Genomic DNA, 23,935 nt, shown 5'->3' on the forward strand with positions numbered 1-23,935 from the left:
AGAGCTGATTTCTATCCTTGGCTCTGCCACAGATTTTCTACAGGATACTGACCAAAATGCTCAATGAGGCCAACTTAAGACAAACTTGACTCTAGCATTATCTAGCTTTTGAATGCTTGATTAACTTTACTTTTACATCTTTTTTAATGTAATATGTCCTTATATTCAACTTGAATAGAGTACTACTTTGCTACATTTCGTAGTACTACACATAGCTATACCAACTTGGACCTCTATAAATAATTCTTCTTTCTCCTTGATGTTTACAGCTTTCATCTACTTAGAGGTGATTTTCATATCCCTTTTCTAGTCATCATTTGGTTACACAATACAGATTTAGTTCTTTTACTCTTTACCCATGTATGAGTGAGGGCTTCAGGTTGGCAGTATGATTGCAGACTGATTGCAAATATAAAGAGACTCTGATGTAGTGGCATCACAGAGTGGAATAATGATGGCAAAACAAGATAAATGCCAGTCTTTGAAGACAATAATACTTTTCTTTTCCACTGACTTCATTCACGTTGCCTTTACCTTGTAACAACATTTTGACATCAAGATAAAACAAGGCCAGAAGAAATCTAGGATGGTGGTGGTACGCTATTAAATACTCAACAATATCAATAAAAGATGTACTATCATTTGCACACAAAAAATCCCTATCCTCATGTCAGATGTAAGTACAGATACAAATGGACAAAGCTGGGAAGTTTTCAATGAAGTTGAGTCAAGGCTCTCATAGCACCAGCAACATTGTGCTTCCAGTGTGGATTGCAACCAACAGTAGAGCTGGTGATTGCCAATGCATCATTTTATTTGTCTGCCAATGGACAAAATTTTACTGGAACAGGGCAAATACTGATTATGGAAACTCTAACTAAGAAATTGTTGTTTAAAATGTATTAGCCTTCCAGGCTCAATCCTTGGGGTGCCCGAGCTGTGTTTAATGCACCTGATGGGGGAGGGAGCAGAGGTGATGTTTAGGACCCAATGTAGAATAGAGCAGCTTCACAACTGTTCTAATTTATGCCAGTAGGACTGGCTTCCTTTAGCAGTTCTGCCTACTGAGGATACGCCAGAACACACAATGACTTCCTGCCATTGGCACAGGGCCACCCAGAGGATTCAGGGGGCCTGGGGCAAAGCAATTTCGGGGGCCCTTCCATAAAAAAAAAGTTGCAATACTATAGAATACTATATTCTCGTGGAGGCCCCTGCAGGGCCTGGGGCAAATTGCCCCCCTCCTCCCACTCTTCACTGCCAGCACATTGTCTGTGTCAGTGCAGGAAGTGGGCTAATTCCCCCTCCTCTGAGTGGACAAAATCCTCAACTGCCTGGAGCAGCACAGAGGGGATTTACCAAGGCAGGACTGAGCCCCAATTAAAAGTGGGTTTTTTTGGTAAATATTAATTCTAGTCTACTTTCCATTATCTCTAATGAGCTCTTTAAAACTTTTCCCTACTGACTATGTCCTTTTTCATTTGACAAAAACTAATTCCCCTGCACTCCTGTGTTTCTAATGTAGCTAAAATTAATGTGATTCTTTTAAATTACTTCTTTTTAGCACTAGATTGATCAAAGAGGTTAGCAGTGCTCTGGGAATACCGTATCATTTGACAGTTAACGGCTTGGCAGCAGGAGAAACTCATTCTGGCTTTTGTTGGTTATTTTAAAAACAAGAACAATTGCGACAACAAAGTAGTGGATTTAAAGTAAAACACAAAACAAAATTGAATGTGGAGCATTGTTCAAACCAATTATAATATTACAAATCATCTTCTCAGCCAAGTTTATAGTGTCTTCAAATATTTGTTTCAATCTCCACTGGAATGGACTTAAGTTGTACATTTCAATTTCCAATGAACAACTTCTGTTTGAATAGAATCTTCACTCTAGTTTTTTAAACTTCTTCACCCACCCAACAAAAACAAGTATCCCCCCGCCAAATACTTCTCTTAATGAAACTAAAACATCAGTTCTTTAATAGAGAAAATTACTGGATTACTATGATTATACAGATTGGGTACAGAGGATAGCTGAATGTTGTAGGCAGGGACAAATTCCACTAGCCTAACCAGCTACAAAGTGTGGAAGCTATTGTATTGGTCTAGCACTATATGAAAGTGGTAGGGAAAAACCAGACGGTCCTTTGGCAAAGCACCCCACTCCATCCCTGCCCCCTCTTCTCACATCCATACATAGAGCCCCCACGGAGGGTGGGGAGGTGTCAAGGAACAGGGGAGAGTTGGATGGGGCAGGAGTCCGGGGAGGAAGCGGGTGGGGGAAGGGCCAGGCCATGACCCCCTCCACTAACCAGCCCTCCATACAATTTCCAAAACCCGATGTGGCCCTCAGGCCAAAAAGTTTGCCTGTCCCTGTTCTATACAGTTTTTTAGAAGGAGAAAGTAATCTGTCAATATATAAACAGATCAAAAAGTTATTTATAGACTGCACCATATATATTAAAGGTAGAAATAAAATTATTAGGTAGATTTGTCCTGCTTACTAATGCAGAATGGTTCCTTTCATTATATTCTCTTCTCTGCTGTTTTATTCAGTCTACCTTTAAATGAATCAAGTGATGGGTTCTAGAACTATGCATAGCCTATTTCACAATCTAACAGATTTCACCGTTAAGAATATTGTCCTCAGATTCAGGCTAAATTATCCATGATGACTGACAAGGTAATGTCCCTAAAAGCAATTTTTATTGAAGCTGGACATTTATGAATAGATAGACCCAGAATTATCCATAAAGCATTAAACAAAAGGGTATTTAAATCATTTAAGATATATCCGTTATTTGTCAAGTTAAAAATATTAGAGTTTCAATTTGTTTGGTTTGCTATAGTGTGTATGACCAAGGCTTGGATCATTTTTTTTTAATCTATTGTCTGTAAGCTAAATCTGACCGAAAATGGCAATAGTGTATTTTCTGTCAGTTCAGTGGTTACTGCTACTGTTACTCTATTTTGGGGACAACAATAAACTCCCACTCTCAAATCTGAAGTAGAATTACAATGCCGGTCATTGTACTGTCCCTTCTGGAAAACATATGGTACAAGAAAAGAACTTCATGTTTCTGAGTCATCTCTCCTGTCTTAAATAGAGATTATCTAGCTTGGTAAACCAAAATGGAAAACACAGTACAATTAAACATTTTGTGTGGACAACTAATTAACTAATTTGCATTTTCTTGTCTGTAAATAGTCCTCTTTTTAAGGATTATACTTCTCAAAACGGGAAACCAAAATAAGAAAGGACAAGGGAAGGGAACTGAAGTGATTAATATTGTGAAACAAACGTCATTTTGATTCATAGGCTGGTAAATTATGTTGCAAACCAATGTTTTGACTGAGATGCCCTTAATATTTCCAGCATCTCTCAAGATAAAGCAGTTTATTGGGCAGCATTTAGGTATTTGAAGACATTATCCAACCCCCACTACTGTGCTTTTATTAAAAAAAAAACCTTAAATGTTTAATGCACAATTGTCAATAAATGACCGGATTAACCAGGTTATTAACTACATGTCAGATCCTGCCACCCTGCGTAGTACCTTGCTGTGTAAATACTCCCACTGAAGCTGATGGGACTAGCTGAGGAAAAAGGTACTAGTCAGTGGGTGAGTAAGGGCCACAGAATGCAGCATTTAATAATTAACAGACAAAAGTCACTGAATGTCAGAGGTGAGGGGCCATTTGACTGTCTAAAGGCAAATGGCTTGTCAGAGTGCACAGTGAATTCTTAATTAAAGCCCAGTAGATTGAATTATTCATTTCTGTTAGAGACCTTTGGAAATGACATATTTTGATGCAAATGATAAACTCTACAGTATAAACACAGTATTAGAAATAAAGAGGATAAGCCAAATTCTGTTTTTAGTTAGACCAGTAGAACCTTGAGCAGTGGACTTCAATGGACAGAATAGTTGTTCAGATGTTGGAGAAACATTGTTTTGTGCAGCAAGAGTTCAATTCTGGGAAAGTGGATCCTTGGATTCAGCTAGAATAAGTGTGCACATTATAGTGGCCCTCTGTGTGGAAGGACTAAGGCGGGAAGGGGCTCTCATGCCAGCCAGTGCACCCATAATTTGGCTCTTAATTGTTTTCGTCATTCAAAATATTCTGCACTGAATAAAAATACATATAGAAAACTCTGGTTAAGAACCAAAATATAAGAAGTAACGAAGTGTTTTTGTGGTCAAGGCACCAGACTGGATCTCACGACTTCTGGATTCAATTCCTGGCTAAGTCAACAGACTTCTTGTGTACTAGGAGAAGTCACTTCATCTTTCTGTGCCTTGGTTTCCCCATCTGTAAAATGAACACAACTGTCCCTCTGCCTATCTAGATTGCAAGCTCTTTGGAGTACGGTCTGTCTCTTACTAGCTATGTATACAATAAGTAGCACAATAGAACCTCCAGGTTCTCCTCTAGTACAAATAATAAGGTATTTTATAAACTCTTAAAATGCAGGGTCCTTGAAAAGGGCATGCAGAGGAAAATCTTTAAGGTGAACCTGTGCATTTTCCAGATAACTTTCCCCTTTCTCGGGTTTATGTGGCGCTATTTTTTTCCTTTCTTAGCATAAATATTACAATTGCATGTATAGAATTGTGTATGGTGGCTGATTTTAGCTCTACAATGGCCAATAGTTTGTCAGCTTTGTTTTTTCATTCTAATTTCCATTCATACTTTCCCAATAAAATAAGTAACTTAATAGAGTCTCATAGACTAAGGCCAGAAGGGACCATCATGATCATCTAGTCTGATCTCCTGCATATTGCAGGCCATAGAACCTCACCCACCCACTCCTGTAATAGACCCCTAACCTCTGGCTGAGTTACTGAAGTCTTCAAATCATGATTTAAAGACTTCACGTTACAGAGAATCCACCATTTACACTAGTTTAAACCTGCAAGTAACCCGTGCCCCATGCTGCAGAGGAAGTCGAAAAACATCCCAGGTCTCTGACAGTCTGACCTGGGAGAAAATTCCTTCCCAACCCCAAATATGTCAGTCAGTTGGACCCTGAGCATGTGGGCAACAACCACTAGCCGGACACATGGAAAAGAATTATCTATAGTACCTCAGAGTCCTCCCTAGCTAGTGTCCCTAGGCTTCTGTTTTTAAAGAAAACCATCTAACATTTCATATGTGTAAAGAAACCATATTAGAAAAAACAACAATATAGCAATCCAAATATGAGATACCACATACTAAATCAGGGATCGGCAACCTTTGGCACGTGGTCTGCCAAGGTAAGCACCCTGGCGGGCCAGGCCAGTTTGTTTATCTGCCGCGTCCACAGGTTCGGCTGACCGCGGCTCCCACTGGATGCGGTTTGCCACTCCAGCACATCCCTCAGTCCGCGCTGCTTCCCGCAGCCCCCCATTGGCCTGGAGCAGCGAACCGCGGCCAGTGGGAGCCACGATCAGCTGTACCTGCAGACACGGCAGGTAAACAAACCCTTCCGGCCCGCCAGGGTGCTTACCCTGGCGAGCCGCGTGCCAAAGGTTGCCAATCCCTGTACTAGATAAAGGTCTGAACTACTGTATTTCTAGCATTGCTTTTCTATATCTACAAAATGGTTTGGATAAAAAAGATGGTTACAATATTGCTTCTTTTAATCTGGCTCTAACCACTACTGTGGCTCAGTTCTGACTGATCTTGGTCACTGCCTATGCCTTTCCAATCAAAACTAGAACAACAAAATCCTATATGTACTCTATCTTGTCCCCTCCCAGCAAGCTATGAGAAACTTTTGTTGGCAACACTTATATTCCAGGTGGTGCAAACTGATTTAATATGAACATAAGAACGGCCATATTGGGTCAGACCAAAGGTCCATCTAGCCCAAAATCCCATCTTCCGACAGTGGCCAATGCCAGATGCTTCCAAGGGAAATAACAGAACAAGTAATCATCAAAGGATCCATCCTGTCATCCATTCCCAACATCTGGCAGTCAGAGATTTAGGGACACCCAGAGCATGGGATTCAATGGAGCCAAGACATGTTACACCATTCGAGGATCTGCTCCCTGGAGATTTATGGATGCTGGAGTAACTTCATAAACTATAGGATATAAACCAGTGAGAGCACGGTTTTCCGAGCCTTTGCATTTTGTGAACCACTTTGTAGATATATGTCCCTCTCTTGGACTCGCGGGTCCTTTCAAAGCCCATAGCTTGATTGTCAAAACAGTTTATTCCATGGAACACCAAGAAGGGCTGTGTAGATCACTATTTGAGAACCTCCGATACAGAGGCTAGGAAGGGGATATAAAGAAAAAAGGGACACAAATGTTGACTATTCAGTGTATTTCAATATGATATTTTTCTGAAAGGGAGGACAGTGTTCCACAGCATCAGTGGAAGTATGAGTATCCAGGGGGTATAACAATAGTGCAGATAACAGCTTCATCATATGTGTGATAAGAACCATTGTTTCCTCACCTTTTTCTTCATTTTTACATTTTTGAAAATTGCATGAACTCTCCAGGTTTTTGCAAACATTGCTCCAAATGCAGTTGTGTAGCCCACTGTAAGAATCCACGTCCGGACCTAAGATATAATCAAAGACATGACCTTTTTAGTTTTTCATTTAGTTTTAATGTCTTAAACTTCTCAAAATAGTCTAAAATTCCCATTGTATCTAGAGATAGTAAAACAGTTTAGCAATTTTTTTTTGAAATTTTTAAATTATGTTTCACATGGTAACCGCACAGTTTTCTTCAATTTTTTACAGAACATTTTATTTTATTTTTTTTATTTTCAAAATTTCTAATTTGTTCCCCCCTTTCTTCCCTATTTTTCTGTTTCCGACTGACTGCAGTAAAATGAAGACTGAATTCTTTCCCCCCCATACTTTTTCCTTTGCAGTTTTCCCCCATTTCCACTCTAACTTTTCATAACGTCTTCAACTTAGGAAAAACTACAGAATAGCAAAAGGAGAAATGAAAGTGTGACTCTGCTGCTCTGTAACTCTGCTTGAGGGAGAAACAAACAAGAGGCCTATCAAGGCCTGCATCTTTGGGAGAGCTATAGCAGCAGTCAATAGCTCAACAAGTTAGTAAATTTGATAGATAGTGTGGAACTAAATGGTGAAGGACCTTAATGCCAAGGGAAGTGTGTTTGGTACAGTGAAGAAGGGACATGAAGGAGGAGGAGCTGTGGTTGGAGCAACAACCAGAAAGATGATCCTAACAGCAACATTTTGAATGGACTTAAGGGACCAATGTGGATAGCATCAAAGTTAGATAGTAGGAGATTACAGTAGTCAAGATGTGAGATAATGAGGGCCTGAACAAGAGCCTGGGTAGTCTGGAAAAACAGAAAAGATTGGATCTTAAAAAATATCATGTAGATAGAAGTTGGGAGACATGGACATGGCCTGAATGTATAGGTCTTAGAGCAGGGGTCTCAAAGTCCCGTCCCGTGGGCTGTGGCCCAAGAACCTCTGCACTGTGGCCCGCGGAGGAGAGACACATGCAGCCACGCTGTTGGCAAAGTCTGCTGCAGGTGCCGCACCCCGCAGAGTGAGCGATAGAGGGATAGAGATACCATTACTAGTTGCCGGGCAGAATCAGCCACGGAGGCAGCATCATTTTTTTCCACAAGTCAAAATACCGAATACAACTATTTGATGCACATCTTGCTGAAATCCTGAAGGTTTCAACTGCTCAGTCACTGAGGACAAACATCAACAAACTGACAGAACTGAAGTGTTGCCAGATGTTTGGCAAACTCTAAAAACTCTCTGTCTGGCGAAGAATTGTATAAAGTTGTATGACAGTTTTATTATTTCTGAGAAATTCGAAATAAAAAATACAATCTGAACGTTTTCTTTTCTGAACACCATCTTCAGTGACATTATTGGCCTGCTGGGAGGATTTGAGGACTGCCATTGGCCCTAAGGTAAATTGAGTTTGAGACCCCTGTCTTAGAGAGAGAGGACTGAATCACAGATAACACCTAGATTGTGGCCTTGAGTGACTGAGAAGATAGTGGTCTTATAAACAGTAATGGGAAACTAGAGGAAAGAGGAAGGTTAGAAGGAGAACCAGGATAGAATAATGCCTCAAAAGCAATGAAGGCCAGGATTTTAAGTACGAAGTCATCAATGACATCAAAGACCACTAAGAGGTCAAGGAGGATGTGGATAGAGTACAGACCCCTGAAAACAGGTAACAAACAAATGTACTTAATGTTATTGTAGATATTGGCTTCCTACAGATTTCTATGCAGAAAGAACTACTGTATACATATGACCAGGCAGAGACCAAAATGTATAAGGTGAATGCAACATTGAGAGTAGAAATCATTGGAGAAAGGTATCCAGGATGGCAATATATTTATATGAATAAATAAAAAATTAAAGTTTACAAAGAATGTGAAATCTTAGGTGTATCTTATAGATGGTGGCTTTGCTATTCACCTCAATATAGCAGAGTTAAGCCAACTCCAATTGGTTTTGAAAATCCAGTTACACCACGTTTTCAGGCTACTGGTTTGTGATTTCTCTTCTAGTCATCATGCAATGAGTTCTTTTCCCAAAATGTGTGATAATTGTATGTAATGTTCTAATGTGTTATTAATAAATATTCAGTACTTTTGTGTATCCAATAGTGATATTTTGGCAGACAGATACATGATATTTTAATATCTCTAGTAAAGCTCTTTTTTGTCCTTACTCAAGCAGCACTTATCCTTGGGGATACTAATAAATTCAATTATATTCATAATTCAGAAAAAATGTTATTTTTACCATGCTCAGTACAAAAAGGTTATGAGTTGGATTAATTTATATTATAAGAATATAGCCTATTGGCTGTAGTGGAAACCCTACTAATTAAAAATAATTTGTTCAGAATGAGATCTCTGCAGCCAAGATGTGAGGATGATTTTAAAATGAAAATAGGTTTTAACTTAAAAGAAATAACCTTTCATTTTTCTGCCATCATTCATAAAGCACACAGTAAAACAAGGTATTTACTGTACATTGAGTACCATAACATCATGATCAGTTTCTATCCTATCTGATTTTTAGAGAAATGATGTTCGTCATATGTATTGGATCTAGACACAAAGCCAAAAGAACCTGACAAAATTAATAATGACTCATGATCCTGTTTCTTGATTGTTTTCGCTTAATATAGTTAAGATATTGCTTTGATTTGCAGTGGAGAGGGTAGAAAGGTGCCATGACGTGAACAGTGAAACTGGTTCACCAGCAACTACAATGTGCCAGATTCTGCCCTCTGCTAGCATACCGGGCTCCCATCAAAGCCAGTACTTTTGTTTCTCCAGACCTGGAGAAAAATCACAATATAGAATTCTTTGAAAATAAGGATTTTTCCTTGCTGACAATAATATTTCCATTTATTTGAGCTATTCTCAGGAAAAAATACAGCAGTGTAAGCGTTATTACTGTTGCAATCCCCCTCTAAAGCTGGATCCAGCAAAGCCCTAACGCAGATCTTTAAACAGGTGAGCAATTCCATTGATTTCACTACAGTTACTCATATGCTTAAAGTTAAGCACCTGTATAAGTGCTTTGTGGGACTGGGATCATAACAAGAAACATTAGAATGAATAGAAATGTACACATTTATAGAAACATTTGTTCACCTTGGGTTTGGATCCTGCTGCCACTGAAGTCAATAGCAAAACTCCAATAGATTCCAGTGGGAGGAGAAGAAAATGCAGGCTACAAACGATTGAGCATGTCTACTTACATTTCAACATACTTTTAAAAAAAAAATCAAGCTCTTTTATGACAAATACTTAAGTCTTTCAGTGCATTCCTTAGAATTTGTGGTATCTGCATAGTACTGTCAAAAAATGTGCAGCAATAATATTAGAAAATTCAAAACTGCTGTTTCCACACAAATCAACTATTGGGCTTTCTCACTCTCTCTCACACATACTGTGGGCTTTCCTCTTGAATTTGTAATAAACTTTAGACCATTTTCAATTACCCCAGTAATAATGTGCGATTATATACTAATTGTTCATGATTCTACAAGGTGGCTTTAACATCTAGACATTGTCCTATTGAAGGAGAGGCAAAATGTATTCAATATTTCATTAATAAATTTGAATCACAAATTACTGCCTTACATTCTGTGATGAGCCCAGTGTGTACTTGCTTCAGCATGTGGAGCATCCATTTAGCTTTAAAACTTTTGTCCCTATAATTTGTTTGAAGGAAATTTGACTTATCAAGATAGAAGCTGAACCTACTCTCATTCTAGTCAATTGGAAAACTCTCTCTGATTTTAACAGGAGCAAGATGAGGCCCTGAGCGAGCAGCACAGATTGTGGTGGCCATGGAAATGGTTACACAAAACACATAGATTAAAATTAAAATGTAGGAAAGAAAAACAAGAGAGCAAGCAAAACACAAGAAGACTGGCTGAAAACCCCAGCTGTCATTTTTAAAAAGGAGCCTAAGAAAATTAGATGCCCAAATGCCTCCCATAGCATGACAGGCACACCTGGCCCAGTTTCCTTTTTCAGAGTTCCCAGTAACTCCATCAAGCCTTCTTGACACAATACTATCCTCCTTATAAAATATTGTGCAAGTTGTCCACAAGTGAGTCCCAAGCACATATAATTTGTCACCCCACTGAAAACAGTGTTAAAATCATCCAACATCTCAGCCCACAACACCCCACATATCACACACCAGCACCTTTGACCACACCCAGAGTCTCTGGCAGTCCTCCCTTGTCCTTGTACCAGTATGACCACCCCAGTTCTTCCTACTGGAGTGTAAGCCTAGTCTTGCCAGCAGGAACCCCACCAGACTCTCTGCTGGGAAATCCTCTTTTACCAAGGGAGCAGCCCTTACTCTCCCTGGCCATCTAATGGTTCTTCTGTTTCCAGTTCTTCAGCCCTGGAGATGTCATCAGATAAGCTCCTCCACTGCTCCCCAGCCCTCAGCTCTGTAGCTTATAGCTAGCAAGCAACTCCCTGCACTGCTCCTCCTGCCTTCAGCCCTGGCTCTTTGGCCTGGGGACACCAGCCAGAAAACCCCTCTTACTGTTCTCCTGCCTTCAGCCTTCTCCCAAGTTCCAAACGTAGTCTCTAGAAGCTCTCACCTACCCCTGACTCCTACTCAGGCAGCTCTGATTCACCAAGTCTCTTCCAACTCACTGAGTTTCTTCCAGCTCCTGATAGCTCCCAACTGGAGCCCCACTCTCTTAACTGGTCGAATGTGCACATCTGTCCTGGCACAAGGGGTACTGGACCTACTTCATTCACAGGGGCCAGTCCCTCTGTGACAGTTCCATACAGTCTTTGGCTCTACTGAAAATCCCCATCAAAATAACTAAACTTGGGTGAAAGAAAATGAAGCACATATAAAAACCTGAAGAAAGTTGAAAGAACAAAGAAATAACTGGAAAGCATAGGAGGAGAGAACATAACAAATACAGAAACCAGACAGAGGCATGTGTGCTCTTACATCCCAATGGTTTTGAATGTGGGATGGATTGTTCAGCAGGTAATGTCAACAGCCAATACAATGTAAAATTGGTTCAGATGCTGCAGTACTTTGTTTTATTTTTGATTAGGCACATTTTCCAAATCTCAATAGCATATATCTAGGTTTCTTTGTGCCAGACTACATGATGATACATTAGATTTTGTATCGAAAAATGTAAATGATATCTTAGACATAGCTATCATGTAAAGTAGAGCACATTAGTTTCTCTCTGACTGGAGTACTGTATTTAAGTCAAAAAAACTTGCTCATATGGAGGCTAGCTGACCTTTATTGTACCCTGTAATAACTGAGCTGAATCCAGGGAATAAAGGGCCTGATTTTCAGAAGTGTTCTATGTGTCACTGGCAGACCTGGTGCCAGCTCTTGCCAAGATTGTAGGAGTTAGCTGAGTACTGACAAATTCATATCTGGAAACCAGACCAGCTCACCTGTATGTTAGTATTATTGACGAGAGGTGTTAAAGTTGTAAGGATGTGTTTAATGTTTGGACTCTATAAAATACTTGTAAGTTGCTGCATGCATTAATCAAACAAATCAAAACAAATAAAAGGAAGTTCTTCTTCACACCGTGCACAGTCAACTTGTGGAACTCCTTACCTGAGGAGGTTGTGAAGGCTAGGACTATAACAGTGTTTAAAAGAGAACTGGATAAATTCATGGAGGTTAAGTCCATTAATGGCTATTAGCCATGATAGGTAAGGAGTGGTGTCCCTAGCCTCTGTCTGTTTGTCAGAGGGTGGAGATGGATGACAGGAGAGAGATCACTTGATCATTACCTGTTAGGTTCACTCCCTCTGGGGCACCTGGCATTGGCCACTGTTGGTAGACAGATACTGGGCTAGATGGACCTTTGGTCTGACCCGGTACGGCCTTTCTTATGTTCTTAATCCTACTTGTAATGTCTGGATCCTATGCTACAAAGGTAATATGTAAGTTTTGCTTATAATTGTAAAAAAGGCCTGCTCTAAACTTGTTCTCCCTGCCTATCAAGGAGGACTATCAAGACTAAGTGGGCCATCATGAAGCATCATGATAAAGTCTTTGCTAATTGCTCCTACACAGGCTACTTGCAGAAGGTCTCATCCCATCAGTTTGAAAAGAGAACAGGCCTACTTTAGAGCAGTCCCAAAGCTTCTGCAAACTACGCCAGGGCTGGTATAGAATGGCTAGATCAGACAGTCACAACTGGCTCCATTACAGCCCCTTCCCCATTCATATGTTCCCAGATGATATTAATGGCGATTGTGTATCTATCACACAGGTTGAGGGACAAACAGCTGCTCATTTTGAGGGAAGCTGGGATCAAACCCACCCTTAGGGACACACTAGTCTTCTCAGCCCACAATGAGCTCAGTACCGAGCTCACAGGGCATTGCTAAGCTTAATTAATTGTTTGTAAAGCACTTTGAAATATCCTCCAATGGAAGGTGTTACAAAAGTCCATATATTATTATTAGATTTAGTATTCTATCTTAATTATTTCCAGCGTGCACGCCAGTTTAGTATCTAGGTGCCACACACTTTCGTGGCATTTCTGCTTTCCAATACTCTCTTGACCATTTGATAGCTGTTTTCTCAATTATTTTTCCACTGGCTTGCATTTTTTCAGTTTGCATCAAATTTTATTTCAATCCATATTTCCAGCTTCTCTTGTGATCAGCTACCATGGTGACTGTAAGCTTAAAAATAAAAAGGTAGCCTCTTTGCAGTATTTCTCCTTATCCTCTGGAACACTTCCTAGTTGATTGTATCTGAACATTTAATTGAAGTAGTGTTTTGCTATTTTCCATATCATTATTAATAAAGATGTTAGGAATAAAACAGAGCCTAACACTAATCTATGCAGTACTGCCCAGAACACTTCCTCACAATTCAGTACTCAGTGTTATTTATTATTTCCCTTTGTTTACTCGCCTTCAGCCAATTTTCAGTCCATGCATATTGGAATTTTATTGCAGGACATTTGGCCTGTTCTATTCATAATATTAAATCATGCTGTAATTGATATTATGGAATGCAGTTTGCCACCTATTGTAAATACACAGAAATTGAGTACAGTACAGTATATATTGAATGTACTTAATTAACTTTGCATAGAAAAGAGGAAATAGCAAGATGGAAGCAGTAATTGAGTTTAGGAACACTGGCCCTACTTCATGAAAGCACTTGATCATATACTCATTGTAAACTCATGTATAACTTCATCCCTATTCAGCAAAGTAGTTGATCACACACTTTAAGTGCTTTGCTGAACTGGGACTATTGTTAATGTTCAGTTTTCAATTTCAACATAGCAAATGCAATATACCATATCCCCCTGGGACAAGCACATTGCAGAATAAAAATGGTATTGTAATGTATCCAAAAATTGCCTCAAAACATTCAGTGCTAACAAAACTTTATTTGGTATGATGTCATACCACGTCACAACCAGCCCCCTCCCAAAACAATTACAGGATTCTACATTTGCCACATATCTGTAAACAGAAGATGTAGGTTATGGGCAGGTAGAAGAATTCACCAAAAAACATCAAGCACAGGATTGCTCTGAAAGCGATAAAATCTGTACTACAGAGAAACACTGCCATAAACAGAAATAATGTGCACTAGGCAGCCATATCACCTGAACTTTGTGAGCAGCTTTAGGAGCACACAAGGACCATCCCTAACTGGCAAGGACTCATCACCAGTCCAAGAAGTTCAAAAACTTCTGCTGTATGCTTGTATATGCCAGCATACACCACTTACCCATCTGCCCCAAGAAAAGAACTAGTGGTTAGGCTCTGTACAAGTTAATTTTTACTCACATCTCTGCATTATAATGCAATGATATTGCTTTTTTAGGAGAATGCTACAGGATTAGTTTGTATGCTAGTTTTTATGTAGTTTTTCCAAAAATTTCAGCACCTTCTATTGCATTATCCCCAAGTCACATCTTACAGCTCCACGAAAGCTTGAAAAGCTTTAAATGTCTATGTTCTTTTATTTTTTTCTCAAATAATTTTTTCTTATATGGTATCCCACTTTTTTCATGGTATTGTGGCATTTCCATAGAGAGTGTAAAAATTTACACATTATGACTATATTGTATCTTCTGTTCTTTACACAAACATAATATGAATCTGTCTGGGGATTGGTCCTGCTTTGAGCAGGGGGTTGGACTAGATGACCTCCTGAGGTCCCTTCCAACCCTGATATTCTATGATTCTATGAAGGAACCACATGGACACAGTGGGGTGCAAAAAATGTGTACTGACTGCATATAACAGGGTTGGCCAACCTGTGGCTCTGGAGCCATATGCGTCTCTTCAGAAGTTAATATGCAGCTCCTTGTATAAGCACCGACTCCGGGGCTGGAGCTACAGGCGCCAACTTTCTAATGTGCTGGAGCGTGCTCACTGCTCAACCCCCGGCTCTCTGACAGGCCCTGCCTCCACTCCACCCCTTCCCGCCCCATCCCTTGAGTCTGTTGTGCCCTCACTTCTTTCCCCTCCCCCTCCCAGAGCCTTTCGCATGCCACAAAACAGCTGATTGGGAGGTGCGGGGAGGAAGGGGAGGCACTGATCTGCGGGGCTGCTGGTAGGTGGGAGGCATGGGAGCAGGGGTGGGGAGCTGATGGGGGGCTGCTGACGTATTACTGTGGCTCTTTGGCAATGTACATTAGTAAATTCTGGCTCCTTCTCAGGCTCCGGTTGGCCACTCCTGGCATATAACATGTGAGTCCTAGCTACAGATAGACACTGCTGCTCTGGCAGGGTTCTGGTGGCTTCTGCAGCATACACAGTTGGGTTTGCAAGGCTTACTCTCTGGTGCTAAAAATAGCCATGGTGATGTTCCCGCTTGGGTTGGAGCTCCAGGTCTGAAACCTGAGGAAGAGAGTGGGTCTCAGGGCATCCCACAGGAGCCTAACCTAATCCCTGTGGTTTCCTCCAGCCTGCCTTCACCTGTCCCTTCCCAGAGAGTGGGAAGTTGCCTTTCTTCGCTCTCTGGGGTCTCCTCTCTCACTAAGTTCTCTTTCCTCTCTGTGTTGTTCTCCTGGACCATTTCCCAGCTGGGAGAACTAATTGTAACTGAGTCACCAAATCAGAATTACCTGGGGGTTGAATGCTAGATCACAGGCCAGGCTGAGTCTGACTCCCTTAAAGGGCCAGGCAGTCTGTGACAATGAACCACCTGGCTGATCCAGTAGGGCAATTCCAATGCTTCTGTGTGGTTTTGGAAACCCTTAGAAACAGTCATGCTATAGGTGATATGGTAAGCTGATCTTTATATATTGTGAATATGTAAGAAAACAATAAAGCCAAACCCCAAGCAGGGGTAAATGTGGACTATATCCAACATGCATAGCTTCAGTTGAGGGGAGGAGAGGAACTCCTTTTATTTATGGCCTGGCTTTAAGATTTTTTTTCCTTCTTTTATTATTCAGTGAAATAAGATAGTTAAGCTACTTAAATATTTTCTTCAGTAGGCTCTACAGATCTTTTTTCCATATGTAATACATCAGTTTTGCTTGTCATTTTGTTTTATAAATGAAAAATGTCTTTAGTTAAGATAGTATATTATTAAATTAAATTAAAAAATTAAAGCTGCTAATGAGTCACTAGTGCAGTAAATTGCAACTAATTTCTTGCTGAGTTTAAATAGTGTAAATTCTGGCAGTGAATTTGAAAAACAGAAATTAGAGCAATTACACAAGGATATTAAACAACTGAAATATTTTAGCATTGAGGCACTGGTGGCAATTCCATTGTGCACATGATAATTGTGACTTCATCATTAAAACTCAGTTCTGTTTTGCAAAGAACACAAGGATTCCACCTCTGATTTGTGTGAAAAAATTTACAACACTTTGTAAGTACAGAATCTATTTTCTGAGATATTACAAATAAATCCATTTATTAGTTTACAATTAAATTAATTAAAAACTATGCTCTTTAACCAATGTAGTATTCATTAATTCATCTTCACTGATTTTATGGCTAGATTATGATGATCCAGTCTGACCTCCTGCACAACACAGGGCACAGAATTTTTACTCAATGATTCCTGCATGAAGCCTATAAATTAAGACCACAGTTTTAACTTTACAGGTCAGTAATACCACAAGGAGAAAAATATGAAAAAAAATTGAAAGTGTCTTAAAACAGTTTAATCTAATCTGGGACCATGGACACTAAAATGCCTTAATTATAATCAGATGATTATTATATGGTGTCACTGTAACTACTGGCCAGAATAAAGTTTGTCTGTAGGGCTGGACAAAGGATGGAAATTCCATTTCACAAAATTTTTTTGAGATTTTGGCTTCATTTTGAATTGAAACAAAATCTGAATACTTTGAAGTTCTTTGCAAAGGAAAATGCTGAAATTTTTTTATTTTTGTGATCTACTGAAACACTGTGTTTCGACAACACTGAAATGTTTCACTATTGATTTTTATTTTTTATTTTGCTTCAGAATATACAATATAAAATTAAAAAAATCAAATTGTAAAGTTGTTTCAAACGCAAAAAATCAACCTATTTTGTTCCAAAAAGGTCAAAACATCCTATTTTGACATTACTGGAACTTTTTTTCCCTTTGAAAAAAAATATCAGTGAAATCAACTTGACTAGTGAAGTATTTCAATTTCAGTCTCCATGTATTTCCAACTAACAATAGCTGTCTGGATGCCTTAACTGTGCATTTTTTAACTTATAGACTCACAGACTTAAGGTCAGAAGGGACCATTAGGGTCATCTAGTCTGACCTCCTGCACAATGCAGGCCACAGAGTCTCACCCATCCACTCCTGTAATAAACCCCTAACCTATGTCTGAGTTATTGAAGTCTTCAAATTGTGGTTTAAAGACCTCAAAGTGCAAAGAATCCTCCAGCAAGTGACCCGTGCCCCACGCTGCAGAGGAAGGTGAAAAACCTCCAGGGCCTCTGCCAATCTTCCCTGGAGGAAAATTCCTTCCTGACCCCAAATATGGCGATCAGTTAAACCCTGAGCATGTGGGCAAGACTCACCAGCCAGCACCCAGGGAAGAATTCTCTGTAGTAACTCAGATCCCACCCCATCTAACATCCCATCACAGACCATTAGGCATATTTACCTGCTAATAATCAAAGATGAATTAATTGCCAAAATTAGGCTATCCCATCATACCATCCCCTCCATAAACTTATCAAGCTAAGTCTTGAAGCCAGATATGTCTTTTGCCCCCACTACTCCCCTTGGAAGGCTGTTCCAGAACTTCACTCCTCTAATGGTTAGAAACTTTTCTCTAATTTCAAGTCTAAACTTCCTAGTATCCAGTTTATATCCATTTGTTCTTGTGTCCACATTGGTACTAAGCTTAAATAATTCCTCTCCTTCCCTGATATTTATCCCTCTGATATATTTATAAAGAGCAATCATATCTCCCCTCAGCCTTCTTTTGGTTTAGGCTAAACAAGCCAAGCTCTTTGAGTCTCCTTTCATAAGACAGGTTTTCCATTCCTTGGATCATCCTAGTAGCCCTTCTCTGTACCTGTTCCAGTTTGAATTCATCCTTCTTAAACATGGGAGACCAGAACTGTACACAGTATTCCAGATGAGGTCTCACTAGTGCCTTCTATAACGGTACTAACACCTCCTTATCTCTACTGGAAATACCTCGCCTGATGCATCCTAAATCCGCATTAGCTTTTTTAACGGCCATATCACATTGGCGGCTCATAGTCATCCTGTGATCAACCAAGACTCCAAGGTCCTTCTCCTCCTCTGTTACTTCCAACTGATGCGTCCCCAATTTATAACCAAAATTCTTGTTATTAATCCCTAAATGCATGACCTTGCACTTTTCACTATTAAATTTCATCCTATTCCTATTACTCCAGTTTACAAGGTCATCCAGATCTTCCTGCATGATATCCCGGTCCTTATCTGTGTTAGCAATACCTCCCAGCTTTGTGTCATCCCCAGACTTTATTAGCACATTCCCACTTTTTGTGCCAAGGTCAGTAATAAAAAGATCAAATAACATTGGTCCCCAAACCGATCCCTGAGGAACTCCACTAGTAACCTCCTTCCAGCCTGACAGGTCACCTTTCAGTATGATCTATTGTAGTCTCCCCTTTAACCAGTTCCTTATCCCACTTTCAGTTTTCATATTGATCCCCATCTTTTCCAATTTGACTAATAATTCCCCATGTGGAACCGTATCAAATGCCTTACTGAAATTGAGGTAAATTAGATCCACTGCGTTTCCTTTGTCTAAAAAATCTGTTACCTTCTCAAAGAAGGAGATCAGGTTGGTTTGGCATGATCTAGCTTTTGTAAAACCATGTTGTATTTTGTCCCAGTTACCATTGACCTCAATGTCCTTAACTACTTTCTCCTTCAAAAATTTTTCCAAGACCTTGCATACTACAGATGTCAAACTAACGGGCTTATAGTTACTAGGATCACTTTTTTCCCCCTTTCTTAAAAATAGGAACTATGTTAGCAATTCTCCAGTCGTACGGTACAACCCCTGAGTTTACTGATTCATTAAAAATTTTTGCTAATGGGCTTCATGTACCAGTTCCTTTAATATTCTTGGATGAAGATTATCTGGGCCCTCTGATTTTGTCCCATTAAGCCGTTTGAGTTTGGCTTCTACCTCAGATGTGGTAATATCTACTTCCATATCCTCATTCCCATTTGTCATCCTACCATTATCCCTAAACTCCTCATTAGCCTCATCAAAGACTGAGGCAAAATATTTGTTTAGATATTGGGCCATGCCTAGATTATCCTTAACTTCCACTCCATCCTCAGTGTTTAGCGGTCCCACTTCTTTCTTTGTTTTCTTCTTATTTATATGGCTATAGAACCTGTTACTATTGGTTTTAATTCCCTTTGCAAGGTCCAATTCTACATGGCTTTTGGCCTTTCTCACTTTATCCCTACATGTTCTGACTTCAACAAGGTAGCTTTCCTTGCTGATCTCTCCCATCTTCCACTCCTTGTAGGCTTTCTGCTTTTTCTTAATCACCTCTCTGAGATGCTTGCTCATCCAGCTTGGTCTACAACTCCTGCCTATGAATTTATTCCCGTTTCTTGGGATGCAGGCTTCTGATGGTTTCTGCAACTTTGACTTGAAGTAATTCCAGGCCTCCTCCACCTTTAGATCCACAAGTTCTTCAATCCAATCCACTTCCCTAACTAATTTCCTTAATTCTTTAAAGTTAGCCCTTTTGAAGTAAAAAACCCTAGTCCCAGATCTATTTTTGTTTATCCTTCCATCTAGTTTGAACTGAATTAGCTCATGATCGCTCGAACCAAGGTTGTCCCCTACAACCATTTCTTCTATGAGGTCCTCACTACTCACCAAAACCAAATCTAAAATGGCATCCCCTCTTGCTGGTTCTTCAACTACTTGGTGAAGGAATCCATTAGCTATCGCATCCAGAAAAATCTGAGCCCTATTATTACTACTAGCACTTGTCCTCCAGTCTATATCTGGGAAATTAAAGTCTCCCATGATCACACAATTCCCATTAGTGTTTACTTAATTAAAAACATTAAAGAGGTCTCTATCCATATCCAAATCGGATCCCGGCAGTCTGTAGCACACCCCAAGCACTATCTCAGGGGAGGCTCTAGTAGCTTTCTCCCCAATGTGATTTTTGCCCAGACAGACTCTGTCTTATCCATTCCATCACTTCTTATTTCTTTACAGTCTATCTCATCATTGATATAAAATGCTACTCCACCACCTTTGCCTTTATTTCTGTCTTTCCTAAACAGCACATAGCCTTCAATACCTGTACTCCAATCATGACTACTATTCCACCATGTTTCTGTTATGCCTATAATATCCGGTTTAACTTCCTGCACCAGTAGCTCTAGTTCCTCCATTTTGTTACCTCACATTAGTGTACAAACATATTAATTTTTGCCATTTGGCTTTACTGACATTCTTTACCCGATTAGGCACATACATCCTACTGCCAGTATCACCTATTAGACTGGTATCTACACTACCCTTCCTCCTTATGTCCATTATCCTGCCCACGGCTGTATCCTTTCTTACTTTGTTTTCTTCCCTCTCAATGTTAAATTCTGGCATGGAGATTACCTGGACATCTCCCAACTATCTCCCCCAAATTCCTAGTTTAAAGCTCTCTTAATCAGTTGTGCCAGCCTCCATCCTAGAAGTCTATTTCCCTCCTTACTCAGGTGAAGTCCATCCCAAGAGAACAGTCCTCTGTCCATGAATGCTTCCCAGTGGCCATACATCCCAAAGCCCTCTTTATAGCACCACTGCCTGAGCCATCTGTTGATCGACATAATCTTGTCACACCTTTGTTGCCCTTCTCTAGGAACAGGCAGAATCCCACTGAAGATCACCTGAGCCTCGATTTCCTTCAGCGTCTTTCCCAGCCTGGCATAGTCTCCCTTGATACGTTCCAGTGAGAATCTAGCCGTATCATTCATTCCCACATGAAGGACAAATCAGCGGATTCTTTCCTGCTCCTGTTAGGATCCTTTTCAGGATCAGGTCCACATCCCATACCTTAGCACCCGGCAGACAGCACACCCTTGTGTTCTCCGGATCAGCTCTAGTTACAGGCCTGTCTATTCTTCTCAGTAAGGAGTCCCCAATCACGTAGACCTGCCTTTTCCTGGTGACGGTGAAATTCTCCAGTCTATCCCCTGTTCCCTCTGGCTGCAAGTCCTCTCGATTTCTATTGTCCCTTGCAGTCCTCCACAACCCATCCCGTATCCTCCTGGGGCTCATATTTGGTGTTATCTCCATTGACTTTTCCCCTCTTCCTATAGGACTAGCTGCTCTTCTCTTCTTCCTTGCCCTCTCACCTTCAGTGACCACCTGCTGTGCCCCTTCTTCATTTTTCAACTCTGCAAACCTGTTCTTGAGCTCTATTTCTCCTTCACTGGCCCATCTTTTCTTCTGCCTGGTTCTCTTAGTCACATACTTCCACCGTCCACTTTCCTCACCCAGCAGTCTCCCCTCAGAATTCTTTGGTCCTGCTTCCATTTGCAAGTCTGAGCTTTTCCCTTCAGCCTCCTCATGTCTTTGCGCCATCATCTGCTCGAACCCCCTTCTAAACTCAGCAAGAGTTTCCACTTGCATCTCCAGTCCTCGGCTCTTTTCTTCCATCAGCTGTATCAGGTGGCACTTCATGCAGATGAATCTCTTTTCAGGTACCCACTCCAGGATCATGTACATGCCGCAGCTTCCACATCCAGTCATCCTCACTGTGTCTTTCACTGCTGCCTCTTATCGGCCATAGCCTTCCCACCTAAAACCTGTTAGTCCAGGAAACACAAACCAAAGCAAACCACCACCACCACGTACAGCAAAACAAAGCCAACGGGCAGCAGAACACCGGCAGAACACCACCCACTCCCTTCACTAGCCTGTCAGTTCCTCTGCCTAGGTCTCTTAGTCTTCCCCACAAACTCCCCCTGTAAACTACCACTGAAACTTCCCTGTTTACAGCTCTGTTTGCTGGCTCCTGTGCCGCTGCAGCTGTCTATGCCGCTGCCTGACTGGCTGGCTACCTTTATAGGACCCCTAAGCAGAGAAGTCCCGCCCCCTAACCAGGGCTCAGCTTTTCTCCCAGCACACTGCCCCTACCAGCCTCCACACATATAACTACAAAATACAATACACAAAATACAAAAACCTTCTCCTCCAACAGAACTCCCACTGAAATGCCCCTGTTTACAGCTCTGTTTGCTGGCTCATGTTAGCATTTATTTTTAATGTAACCTTAACTCTGAATGTTCTGGGTTTATAATGCTTGGTTTGGGGATAATTACACCACCACTGTCATATTTTTTAACATTTAATCTTAAATTAAGGTTACATACTCTTATCCATAACTCCATTTTAACATAGTTTTTTGTCTTGAAATTTTAAACTAAAGAGACTGATTCCACCTCGCTTAACAGAGCTCCTGGTTTAGGGATATTAAGTTGCCAGCATTACATCATCAGAACAAACTCAACAGATGATCAGTGCACTTTAGGGCAGGACTTGTTATCCAGAAACTTCTAAGAGCTGATAAGCCCTTCTGTGAATATTAGCTTCCTAATACTCTGCAAATGGAAGCAGGACCAAAGAATAATGAAAAATAAAGTCACATAATATTTCATTTCTTCTATAGATTTATCTGGAGCATTTTAATTCAAACATTATATGTAATATTCTCAGGCACTGGGCTGAGTACAACCTTATGGTTTTGTTCAAGGACAATGATTTTGTGTAATTTAAGTATCATTTGTGTTATTTTTGGAAAGAATTTCCTTTATCTTTTCTTGTAATTATGTTCCTCTTATCTCCTGCCCTATCTGATATGAAGAGTACATTTTATTCCTGAAGAAAGGATGTTTTCTGAATTTTGCTTGGGTGCCTCTGTTTCTACAGGAAAGCCAGAAAGAGCATCTGCCCTCTCATGTTCTAAAGAAGACTAATATTGACTGTCATAAAGATATCTGACCAATATAAAACACCATCAAAGCAATACATCAGCTGCAAAAGAAAGTACCTCAGTTTTGTTCCTTGTATTTTAAATAAAGGTTTATAGTCAGTTGTTAAAATAATGTCTCTACAGTATAGGTCATGACAAGCTATAATCAAAATGTCGCACTGTAATCATAGTTGCCATAAGTGTACATATGTTCTTACATTATGCAACTCATTCTATCTGGGGCCAACAAAGTAACTTACTTGGAAACTCCATTGTTTGCATCATGTGGTAGACATCCTTCTTGGCAATACTGACCAATGACCTCCATTGGTTCCCTGTTTAATTGTAGACTCAAGCCTTGTCTATACATGAACTTGCATCAGTTTAATTAAATTAGATTAGTTAATTGGATACAAACCCCTGTGTGGATGATTTTATTTTGGTTTCAGAGTGACTAACTTTGGCTCAACTAAAACCAGTTCCTTCCAGACTATAAGTAAACCAAAATGAGTGTCCACATGGCCTTTTGCACTGGTTTAACTAGATCAATTTAAAATCACGCCTTAATTAACTTGTGAAACTCTGCATAAAGACATGTCCTCAGTTTGAAATCCTGGTCCTACTCTACAGTAGACTATATCTTAGAGTATTCAGAGAGGTAGCCGTGTTAGTCTGGTTCTGTAAAAGCAGCAAAGAATCCTGTGGCACCTTATAGACTAACAGACGTTTTGCAGCATGAGCTTTCATGGGTGAATGCCCACTTCGTCGGATATCTTAGAGATCATCTTTCCACTGAAATCAATGGACTATCACTTCTGTAAAGTTAAACATGCGGGACAGTATTTGCAGGATTGGTGCCTACGATAGTTTACAACCTAGGTTGAAAACAGTTCTAGAATACTTGCATAAAATGAACTTCTTTTAGGTCGAGAGGACTGGAAGAAAGTTTTGTAGTAAGCTACCATCAGGAAATG

At 40.2% G+C, this 23,935-nt stretch overlaps 1 protein-coding gene and 1 long non-coding RNA gene across 3 annotated transcripts in view; one reads left to right on the top strand and one right to left on the bottom strand.

Annotated features, from left to right (window-relative positions):
* GABBR2 (gamma-aminobutyric acid type B receptor subunit 2) overlaps window positions 1–23,935 on the bottom strand; it is a 900,562-nt gene that overhangs the window by 275,560 nt on the left and 601,067 nt on the right. For both annotated transcript variants that reach the window (XM_039527208.1, XM_039527207.1), the window contains exon 12: window positions 6,459–6,566. In XM_039527208.1, the coding sequence (XP_039383142.1) occupies window positions 6,459–6,566 (108 nt within the window). The remainder of the gene's footprint in view (window positions 1–6,458; window positions 6,567–23,935) is intronic.
* LOC120399195 lies at window positions 8,930–23,091 on the top strand. The gene is made up of 3 exons (XR_005595023.1): window positions 8,930–9,491; window positions 16,498–16,604; window positions 22,919–23,091. It is a non-coding gene; the product is annotated as an uncharacterized LOC120399195 (long non-coding RNA).

This window comes from Mauremys reevesii, linkage group 2, assembly GCF_016161935.1.
Source record: "Mauremys reevesii isolate NIE-2019 linkage group 2, ASM1616193v1, whole genome shotgun sequence".
Lineage (NCBI taxonomy): Eukaryota > Metazoa > Chordata > Testudines > Geoemydidae > Mauremys > Mauremys reevesii.